The following is an 11,556-nucleotide window of genomic DNA, read 5'->3' on the forward strand; positions in this document are numbered from 1 at the left end:
GGTGGTGCTGGCCCAGCTGAGAACAACCCTTCTGATCTCTCACTGTCCTCCCTGAACCTGGGAAAGCACCCAACACTCCTGGCGGGGACTGCCCTCTAGCTCCGCAGGGCCCCACTGCATCCCTTTGGCATGTCAACAAAATGGGCAAAATTCTAATTTTCCACTGATTCTTGGTGACAGTTCACTTCTCAACTAAAAGGAAGGCTATTATAAGGAAGGCTGTCTTCTCACTAGACTCTTTTACTTTGTGTATTATAAGAAAAGAGACACACATACCAGAATTTCTTTATTATGTAGCTAAATCACAACTTTACAATACATTCAAAAGGAACTAAATGAGACATGTACAATAGTTTAAATGTAAAAATAGAAAAGAATGTCCAAAAAAGATCAGTTCTATTGGAATAGAGTCTTAGTAATCATTAAAGAGTAAAGTGTTTTCAACCCAGCGTCACAGGATGGGCTTGGCTATATACGTAGCAGGGCTATTCACATGGGTTCTGAATGACAATCAGAAGATATTCCTTATCTGTGGAAAGATATGGGCAGAATTAATCGACTCTAAAAATTAAATGTAATAAGTGAATACATCAGCTAATCTGCTTTTTCTCTTTGAAACATCACTTGGACCTTGTGTAGACCAATGGTTTTCCACCCTGGTTGCATCAGAATCATCTGTCCCACTTCCACAAAATACCATTACTTGGGGCCCAGCCTCTGAGATTCTGGTTTCACTGGTCTGGGGTGAAGTCTAGGCATCAATCATTATTTCCGTAAAGCTCTCCATGTGATTCCAATGTGCAGCCAGGGTGAGAAAAAGCTTTATTTAGTTTATGGGGAATTCTGATCATACAGGTGTGCTGCTATGGAGAATTTTATTCTATTCTAGATCTAGGAGCATGAGTCCTGTTTTACACTGGCATCGACCAACACCGGAAATGTAATTCCTTCAGGGAAAGAAGTATTTTGGTGGCTGCTGTCTTTAGGTAGGCCAGGGGAATGTGAGCTCTTCCAAGGGGGAGCCTAAGACTATAGGCCTGTGACCCACCCCTACTTTATCCCCTGGGCAGGAGGCATTTCTCCCGCTCTCCAGAAAATTGGTGTGCTAAGTTCACCTTAATGTTTTGATTACTAATAATAAATGCAAGTGGGCAGAATCCAACTTCTTCAGAGGTCAGATGCCTCACCAATGTCACAGAATGTTCAAGTGGAAAATTTCAGATTCAAACATGTCTTCATTTTGTAATTGAAGAATATTATGTGCCATAGTGCATATTAAAATCTATACTCCTTGTTCTTTGAAACAAAGCTTTTTTTATACGGTAGAGTAGGAAGATGCTTTAAATATGAAATAAAATGCCAAATTACCTGGCGCCACCATGATTTCATGTTTCTTGGATCTGATTCTAAGAAAGGTGAGGTCGTTCTGAGGATCAATGTCTCGGACTGTGCTCCTGGCTTTCATGGTCAGCTGATGGAGAAGACCTGCATACTGAACTGTTGTCGAGTTGTCCATGGTTGTTCGAATCGGAATACCTGGTACAAGATTTAATTTGGGGTCAACTTTTTTTTGTTTGTTTATAAAAGTAAAATGAACATTGTAGAAATATGAGAACTACTTATAATTGTTAGGAGGAAGAAAAAGTGATGGTTGGTATTACCCACTGGTAACAATTTTAGTTTATTTTCTCCCAATCTTCTTGTTTCTACATAGATTTAAAAAAATACTTGGGTCGGCCCTGGCTGGGTGGCTCGGTTGGTTGGAGTGTTGTCTGCTACACCAAAAAGTTGCAGGTTGGATCCTTGGTCAGGGTGCATATGGGAGGCAACTGATCTATGTTTCTCACATCAATCTCTCTCTCTCTCTCTCTCTCTCTCTCTCTCTCTCTCTCTCTCTCTCTCTCTCTCTCTCTCCCCTCCTTCCCTCCCTCTTTCTTTCCCCCTCTCTCTAAATATAACCTTGAGTGAAGATAAAAGAAATACTCAGGTCAAATTATAATTACAAATTTGATAATTGTTTTTGTCTTCATTTAAATGACAGCATGCAGGTTGTCCTTGTTGGTGACCATGTCATCAATATTACTTTGAATGGCTGTACCCTTTACTCTTATATGAATATTTCATAATCAATCCCTACTGTTGGATTAGTAGGTATCGTGTCTTTGTTTTTGTAGCTAATGGTGTGATGAGTGTTTTTGTGCACAGATCTTTTGGAAGCTGTTAACTGTTTCAGTACTAGGTGAGCATATTACTAGACAAAACGAATTCCCCCAAGTGTCCTGTCTACAGAATCTGCTTTGGAATGCTTGGTCTGTGATACGATGCTAATTTTCTTCCGAGGCCAGAGTTAGAAAAGGATATCACTGCACGTGCTAGACAGCATATCAAAAGGGATTTTCAAAATTTCTTAGTAACATTCGGTATTTAGAAAAACAAATTTTATATTGGAGAACACAGCAACAAAGACACTGAAGTTTTGCTGGGCATTTCATGGTTTGCACTCATTCTTGGGTTAAGCATTATTAAATCTGGCTACTTGTGTGCTCTACTGCTCCATGATACGTGTTTAAAACAGAACCTATTAATTTAACTGGAAACGTCTAGACAGACAAATATGCAAGTATAATTCAATTCAGTTCAGATCAGTCTAGCTTAATTCGGGTCACTCAGTGCTCAGTGCTTATTAAGTAACAGGTGCTGTGCTAGGTATTTGCATGTATTGTATCTAATCAGAAACGGCCTTATAATTTTGAGGACTACCACATAGCCAGGGAATCCCAGGAATCTGAATTGCAAATGTGTCTTTAATTTAGGGTAACAGACAAAGGTGAATTAGAGATTATTGTCAGACTCCTCAGGTACCTGAATTGAGGACAATCAATAAAAGAGGCTAGCGTGACTCTTGGTTTTCTCTCTGAGAATGTAACTTCAGAAACTCTCAAGATGAGCACTTCAAGAGTGGACCAGAATTACAAACTTGGGATTTTACTAGTTTTTCATGAAACCCTTTGAGAGCCTCAATTCTGAATTTGAAATAGATTAATTGCTTTCTCTTTTAAGAAGATGATTATCTCTAGAATAGGTAGGTCTTGCTAAGCAATACCAGGACAATATTTACAGGAAAACCCACTCAACGAATCAGGTTTTATATACACTTGTTAATTTTTATATTATTATTTTTTGGCCACTTTCCCCCAGAAGTCAGTGTTGTCTTTCACACCTGATGAAACATCCCAAGGCACAAGCAGGAGAGTGGAATGTAGCAAACACTCAACCTTGTAAGAGCACCTTTGAGAAACAGTGTTATTTTGCATCCAAAATAGTGACTACTTAAAGTCTGCACTGCTCAGTGTCAACACAAGAAATACAACCAGAATAAATTATTTAAAATGCAGATGACAAGATATGAATCAGATGCTCAGGTCTACTTAGTTAGTCTATTCATGATCCAAGGCGATAAATAAAAACAGCTAGCCTTTCTGAATAGTAAGTGCACACTGTGGAAAGTCTTGAGTTTTTCATATCCCCTATAGACACTTGAGAAAAATCAATCAACAAATATTTATGAAGCTCCTGCTTGGTACCATGCAAGGTAATTAAAAAATAATTTATTAGGAAGTAATTTTAGCACATGGTATGAAATTCTCCCACTTCTCCTTCTGAGAGGTAGCCAGTGCTCCCCATTTCTTTGGGATCCTTCCAGCCTATTCAAGTAGGTTTGTGTTTGTATTCTTTAACTAGAGGTCTGGTGCATGAAAATTTGTGCACTCGGGGGGCGGGTGGGAGGCCCTCAGCCTGGCCTGCACTGTCCTGCAGTCTAGGACCCCTCAGGGGATGTCCACCTGCTGGCTTAGGCCCACTCCCCAGGGGACAGAGCCTAAGTAGGCAGTCATTCAGATATCCCTCTGGCAGCCTGGGAACCCTCGGGGGATGTCCAACTAATGGCATAGGCCCGCTCCCCACACCACTCCCTGTGCTGCTCCCCTCAGGGAGCGGGCCTGTGCCATTAGCTGGACATCCTTAGGGCTACTGCAGAGGCGGGAGAGGCTCCTGCCACCACCACTGCACTGACCAGCCATGAGCCTGCTCCTGGCTGAGCGGTGCTCCCCCTGTGGAAGCACACTGACCACCAGGAAGCAGCTCCTGCATTGAGTGTCTGCCCCCTGGTGGTCAGTGTGCATCATAGTGACCGGTCATTCTGCCATTTGGTTAATTTGCATATTAGCCTTTTATTATATAGGATTGTATCATTCTCTATTCTGCACTTAAATTTTTTTCATCTAATGCACTTTGGAAACGGTTCCATTCAGTATGCATAAGGCTCGTTTATTCATGTTAATGACCATGTAATATGACTGTCAAATGGATGCTTTGTAATATATATACCTGGTATCTAATACATCCTCCTGACAGGCATCTAGGCTGTTCCCAATCTTTGACTTCTATAAACAAGGCTACAGAGTATGTCTTTGTGCATGCCATTTCACATTTGCATATATGTGTAGTATAAATTCCTAAAATTACACTACTTTAAAATGATTCTGTCTAATCCCAGTAAGCTGGTACTCTTCCACTGTACATTTATAAAAGGAGTTGGCTGAAAGGCTGATAAAATCTAATGAAATTCAAAGGATAAATTGTTAGAAATGTCAAGAACATTTCAAATTAAGACCCTGTAGAAATCAGGCTTATATCCATAAGAATATATGACAGATGTGACAGATATACATATACAGGGTGTCCCAAAAGAATGTATACACACTTTAACAGCTGATAGCTCAAGTTTGAAAATGAAGTGTATTTTAATAAACACTGTCTTTATAATTGTTGAAAGTGTTTGTATACATTTTTGGGGATACCCTATATACACACAGGCATATTCACTAGTATCTAATTCAATGATCGGTGCTGTAAGCTTATAAGTAATGAATGGTTTTATAAATGGGAAATCAATGTTACCAAAGAATCTTCTCTAACAAGAACCTATACCATTCAGCATTGGACTAAAATGGTAAGTCTACTTTATTTTCATGAATAAGATGTATATGTTTCCATAACAGTGAAACCAAAAACCTATTTAATATGGCATGTGAAAAGACCTCAGTGCATAACCATGGTAGAGGGCCTACGTAACCACCTGAAAGTTAAAATGATTTGCCTAGAGTTAGTGGACTAACATCATTAGCAGAAAATAAGACCACAAAACACCATCTTAGCTAAATATTTTCAGAATCAAATTTCATGGGACTTCTGAAAGCTACAAAACTGCACTATAATAAATGACACTTTCATCTAAAATTGAGTAGGCTGTTGAAATGGAGTATTTTATTACATTCTGGTCATACAACTTATACCACATGCTATTAATAAAGATCCTTGCTATATACTCTGTTATTAATAATATGACCATAAAAATAAGCCTCTATTTATATTTTTGGGTAAAAGGTTAATTTGGATTTCAGAAGAGTGCCCTGAATCCTAACACAACCTTATCATAATAGAGGTTAAGTAGAAGAAGTTAATGGGTATTAAAAATAATATTTTGTTGTCTGGATGAGAAAAATGTTGAGAAACCCCAGAAAAATAACGTAAAAATCACTTTTAATTCCATCACTTAGAGATAATCACCATATCTCTGCCTTTTCTTCCATATTTATTTTAAGTGTATATGTGTGCCTGACTATATTTTTTATTAGAAAATGCTGGGAACTGCTATGTTTCCTGTTATTTTCATCCACTATTGTGAATAGTTTCCCATGACTGAAAATTCTTCAACATTTTAAGAAATACTTCATCAAGTAAATATTACATAATTAATTTAAAAATGTCCCTACTGTTGGGAGAGATCATCGATTTTCAACCTTTTTCATCTCATGGCACATATAAACTAATTACAAAAATTCTGTGGCACACCAAAAAATATATTTTTTGCCAATCTGACCAAAAATAGGTCTAATTTTGATTTATTCACACCAGATGGCTATTGTTGTGTTGGCTGTTGTCATTTCTTTATTTGACATCCTAGGGGAAAAGAGCAGGTATTGCATGTTTTAAAAATTCTGAGGGACACCAGTTGAAAATTGCTGGAATAGATATATTTATTGGTATTCTACATTAGGCCTCACTGATTATCCTTTGGATTTCATCTTTCCCTCATCACTTCTTAGGACAAATTCCTAGGAGTGGAATTACAGATAAAAGGGTAGAACATTGTTCAGACATTTAATGCATATTGCCAGGATTGCTTACTTTAGACTAAGATCTTCCAAAGTAACACATAGGTGAGCTGACCTGGATGTCACAGGTGAATGCACCTGTATTGAGCTGAACAGTGTCTCCCCTGACCCCCCTCCCCCAATTCAGGTATACCCTAAACCTCAGAATGTGACCTTATTTGGAAATAGGGTATTTTTAGATGTGATTAGTTAAGATAAGGTCACACTGGATTAAGGTGGAGCCTAATCCAATACTAGTGTCCTTCTAAGAAGAGAAAAAGAGACATGGAGAGGATGATGGAGGCAAAGAATGGAGGGGTGAGTCTACAAGCCAAGGAATGCCAAGGATTGCTGGGAACCACCAGAAGCTGGGAGGCAGGCAAGGAAGGATGCTCTTGTAGAGCCTTCAAAGACAGCTTGGCCCTGCTGACACCTTCATTTCAACTTCCAGCCTTCAAAACTAAGAGAGAATAACTGTCTGGTTTTTTAAGCCACTAGGTGTGTGGTGCTTTGTTATGGCAGCCAAAGGAAAGGAATATAGTGCCTCTGTGGAGTGATGAAGATTAACCCATTGAGGGGGTGTGGCAGAGTTTGTGTAAATGCATGGACCTAAAATCAGTTTAACCAGAACCATGCGCTAGGGTTGGATTGCTTCCTGGAAATATTAGGCATAGATATGGACTTCTGTAGGGCTGATCTTAAATCCACTCCTCCTGATCACTCTAGTTGAGTGTATTTATTATATTCATTTGATGTTATGTTTAATTTAAATTTATTTTATGAAACACATCATATGTTTTATTGGTACAAATGAATTAAAAATCCCTGCATGATCAGAACTATTTATTTATAATTCTATTAAGTGTTGGGTATTGTGGCAGGCACTTGACAGTTATTACTTCACTTATCACAGCCATCAGTAAAGTGGGTGATTTTCCATTTTTAATAATAAGGGATTGAAGGTCAGAGTTTAAACAGACTTTTAGTTGTTTGCATTTTAAAGCCATCAATAAATATTGATGGATTTGCTCCAAAACAATGATTAGTGTTGAGATTCTGTTGCCAAGCACTGAGTTAGCAATGTGCCAATCCCATGGTTGCACCATCAATTATATAAAGTAACTACTCTTATTTCAACTAATACTCTGGGATTTGTAGCACCTCTTGCCCTTACAAATGCCTGAATTAGCAATGAAGTGAGCAAAAGCCTTTAAGAGGTAACACCATAGCTGAGCCTGAGGCAGGCAATGTGCTAGAGAAATGCTCTGTGGATTAATAGGGACTGTGGGGTGAGAGCCAGTTTCTGGGATAAGTCTACAGATTTCATAGGTTTAAATGTAGTAGCCCTTCTTATACTATAACCACAAAGACTATACTAGAAATTACAACTAATTCTCAAAGATTTTATTAAATGTGGTAAAGGAGAAATTTCATTTAAAATGAAGACTGAAACCCTGTACCCTCTATGATGTTAAAACAAAAAACAAACTGCCAATAATGATACTCTCCCTATCTTCAATATAGAAGTTTTATTGGTACGCCTGAAATGTTAAAAGACACTTAACAAAGCTTTCAAAATTAGACAAGGCAATAGTGTCTCTTAGCAATATGTAGACATTTTTAGACATGTCTGCTTCATATTTATATCCATAGTTCTTAGCAGAGTGGTTGGCATGTGATAATGGATGTTTTATAAGTACATGTTATGGCTAAAATATACAAAATGTGCTTTTGATTTCCAAATTCTAAGATGCTTGGCTTGGGTGTGGCACAACCAATAGGGGCTTGGTTGGCTTCTGCAAGTCAAGAAGGAAGCCCGTGATGTCTTTACCTTCTGCATTTACAACCATCGTTCCAATCACCCCTTTATGGCTCTGTATCCTCTTTAGGGTTTCCTCCACCTCTGCCTGGAAGAGATCAGGACAGAAATTAACCAAAAGATTCTTTGTGGTGACCCCCATCCTAAAGAGAGTAATATTTGGAAAGGTAGCTCCCCCCTCTCTCTTTAACGTAAGGTATTACATACTAATCTCAGACTTTTGGAAGAGAGCTTTGAAATTGACAAGTCCCATACACAGGCCCATATAGGACCCCCGGAAGACAACCTTGACAAATCTCTTGGCTTGAACTCTCCTAGAGTCAGAAAGCTTACTGTCTCACAAGAGCTCACTCCATGTTTATCTATTTACTGGCAAAGCATTCTTTATATTGGACAGAAACCTGCTCCTTACCATCTTTCACTCATTGGTCTTTCCATATTTGTATAAAAAATTCCCTTTCTACGTTATAGTATTTTAATAATTATAGAGCTATATCATTGCCATCCTCTGTCTAAAAGTATCCCTTAATGAGAAATCTTATTTTCAGTCCTAAATGTTACGTATTTGGGAGTTTAGATGATTAAACTGAGGCTATTCTGTAAAAACATATTTCAGGATTCCAAGAATCTCATGGTAACTATGGCCTGGTTCTCAGTGCAAGCTGAATGTTCAACCATGAATGGTTGCATTGGAACCACATTATTGGGTTTAAACTCAGGTTTCGGAATGAATTTTATGCATGAACTATATTGTAGTGGTTTTCTTGCCTTCTACAAATGCCCAAACCAAGAATGATCTTTTCCAAACCTGCATCTGTTCATAACTGAGTAATCACTGGATATTCTGAATTTAAACATCATTCTGCAGAGTCTCTTGATGAGGTTTTGTGATATTTTTTCCCTTCCCAACATCGTACAAGGGAACATTATGTTACTTAGGCAAGACAGTATTCTTTTGCACCTAATGTGGGTGCGAAAACGTATTTCCTCTTTTGTTACCACTCTATAGGTGTTTTCTGAATTTCAGTCATTTATGGACTAGATTCTCAATTTTTGACATTAGGGATACCCTCTATATTACTTACCTAGCACTTCTTTAAAATTATCTTACTGCTAAAAGCCTGAATAAATTTTCAAAGGAAACTACATCACTATCAAATGGAAATCTGGTCATAAACAGAAATAACCAAGAAAGAAATGGGGCAAATATTATTATATTCTACCCTAATGAAACCTCTGAGCCTGAGGTCTATTCTTTAGTGAAAATTTGAAATTGTGAAATGATAGCGGCCTAACGACCTAATATTGTCAGAAACTTTCTCCTGGATATGGTCTAAAGGCTGAAAAGAAAATTAAATGAAAAAGGAATAACTTTCTCAGATGTGATTTACTCTGTTGTTTGGTGTTTCTGAGCCATCTCACATAGCAACAATGTTTGTATCTCACTTTGGGAAACACTGCATTTGAAGCTAACAGCTGTAGAGGGGACCAATAATTTATTACATTTTTGCCATCTCTAAGACAACGTCCACAGCCCCTTAGACCACTGCCCTCATTTCCCTTTTTCCTTTTACTTCTCTCCCCAACCCCTTTCTCTTTGCTTTCTCCAGACTTCCGGATTTTCCTTCTTTTCCCAGTTTTCTACTTTCGTGATTTCTGAGCCCTCCCGCTACAATCTCTTGATCCTCACCCCCCTTTCATTCCTCTCAAAACTCTGCTGTCACCTTGCTCTTCCTTCAAACTTTCCAGTTCCCTCCTTCCCCCCTCCTCCCCTTCTCTCACTCTCTTCCTATTTATTTTCTCTCCTCCCTTTTCACCTTCTTTCTTTCTTTTTATTTAATTTTCTTCTCTTTCAATATCTCCTTCTCCCCTCTCTCCATTGCCTTGCGCTTCCTGTCCCCTCTCTTTTTCCCTGTCAGGATGATTTTTCTCTCCATCTCGCTCCTTTTCACACTTTCCTCGCAGTGGAAATCTCTCATCCCACACAGGATTTTCCATCCCCTCAGTATCTTCTCTTTCTCGATATCTCCTCTCACCAAGTATCACCTCCAGAAATCCGCCCCCCCCCCCCGCCCCCGCCACCCCCCAGATATCTATGCTCCAAGATATCTTTCTGCCTCCATGGTCACCCTGGGTCTCCCAGTCGCCCTTCCAAGAAGCTTCTGAACACCAGTCCTTCGCAACGGCCCGGCCCGGCCTGGATGGACCTCGGGAGCCGGGCGGCGAAGACCCACTCGGGTCGGCGCCTTTAGAGCGCCGGGTCGCAGACGGAGACCCCAGATTTACCATCGCACTGGCGGCGAAACTCTGGGCTCAGTCCCTCCGTCCGGCGCTCCCTCTGCCTGGGCTGTCAACAACGCTTCCAGCCGTTGCTAGGAGACGGGGGAGGAAGTGACCTCGGGGAAGCGCCGGTGCCCACGCCTGCGTGCGCCAGGGTGGGGCCGCAGCCGGAGGTGGCTTTTCCGCCCGGAACGGGCTGGCTCCTCCCGGCCGCCGTAGGCGGAGTTTGGAGCTCGTGCCTGGAGCGCTCACCCGCATTTCACCGACGCCCGCGGGGAACGAGGGCGAGGAGCCGCTTGGAGCCTTGGAGCGGGGCATAGGGCGGCTCCGGATCATTCGTTCGTCCATACATTCATTTATCCGTTCGCTCCTTGAGGTATGCATTAATGTCACAGCCACTTCCTCAGTCAAGACCACCGACCACGTGCCAGGCTGCCCTCGGGGCCCTGGGTACATTCTGTCGGGAGGCAGACAAAATGCAACAACAGAAACTATGCTCTCCAGTGGGATACCTGCTCTGGAGCGTGCACGGGGAGGGCCCTCTGACGTGGGGTTGGGCCTCTTTAGACACTTGGGAATAGACTGGCGGCCTCCGGACATTCTGGGCACTTCCTTGTGCAGCGCTGGTGACGTTTGTTTCCTTGCCTTGCACGGATAGGTTTTAAAACCATGTTTTTATTCAAGAAGAAATATACCTCAGCATCGAATAGCACAATCATAGATTCGTTTGGCAAGCACCATCTTCCATCTGGGTTCTCGTCCAGTTGTAGCACGGCTTTTCACTCCGTTGAGTTGCTGCTTACCAGTATTCTTGTTTCATCCGGATCTTTCTTTTGTGGCCTTATTTGTCAGCAGTTCTGAGTCGCTGAACAATGGCAGGTGGCAGTGGTGGAACTTCTACAAATTGCCATAGGACAGAGCATTGTACTGGGTATTTAAGGAACTGATAGGGGAGACAAGTTAAAGATCAACTAGGGATAGTCAGAAGCCACTTGACCTTTTGAAAGGCATTGATAATATCTTTGTAGCCGGGGAGGCAGGAACCAACTATTGCGTGAAGTACAGCAGGAAAATGTTGTGACTGGAGTCATAAAATCCTGGGGTTTGAGAAGGCAAACATTGATTATAGATACACGTTGTAGGTTGGGAATGCATCCCCAAAGGGCCCAGGCTCTGACTATAACACTGATTCAGTCTGGGGTCTCATTTTCTGAAAGCTGTCTCCAACCAAACAAGGTGTCC

The 11,556-nt window shown here is 40.7% G+C and overlaps 1 protein-coding gene across 1 annotated transcript; it reads right to left on the reverse strand.

Annotated features, from left to right (window-relative positions):
* Positions 1 to 273: 273 nt before the first annotated feature.
* Positions 274 to 10,450, reverse strand: DYNLRB2 (dynein light chain roadblock-type 2). Its single transcript, XM_059665539.1, has 4 exons — positions 10,321 to 10,450; positions 8,047 to 8,122; positions 1,369 to 1,536; positions 274 to 529 (listed from the first exon to the last, which is right to left on the reverse strand). Exons 1-4 carry the CDS (start codon positions 10,321 to 10,323, stop codon positions 486 to 488), a joined length of 291 nt encoding a protein of 96 aa, XP_059521522.1. The 5' UTR covers positions 10,324 to 10,450; the 3' UTR covers positions 274 to 485.
* Between the last annotated feature and the right edge of the window lie 1,106 nt (positions 10,451 to 11,556).

Source organism: Myotis daubentonii, chromosome 15, assembly GCF_963259705.1.
Source record: "Myotis daubentonii chromosome 15, mMyoDau2.1, whole genome shotgun sequence".
NCBI lineage: Eukaryota > Metazoa > Chordata > Mammalia > Chiroptera > Vespertilionidae > Myotis > Myotis daubentonii.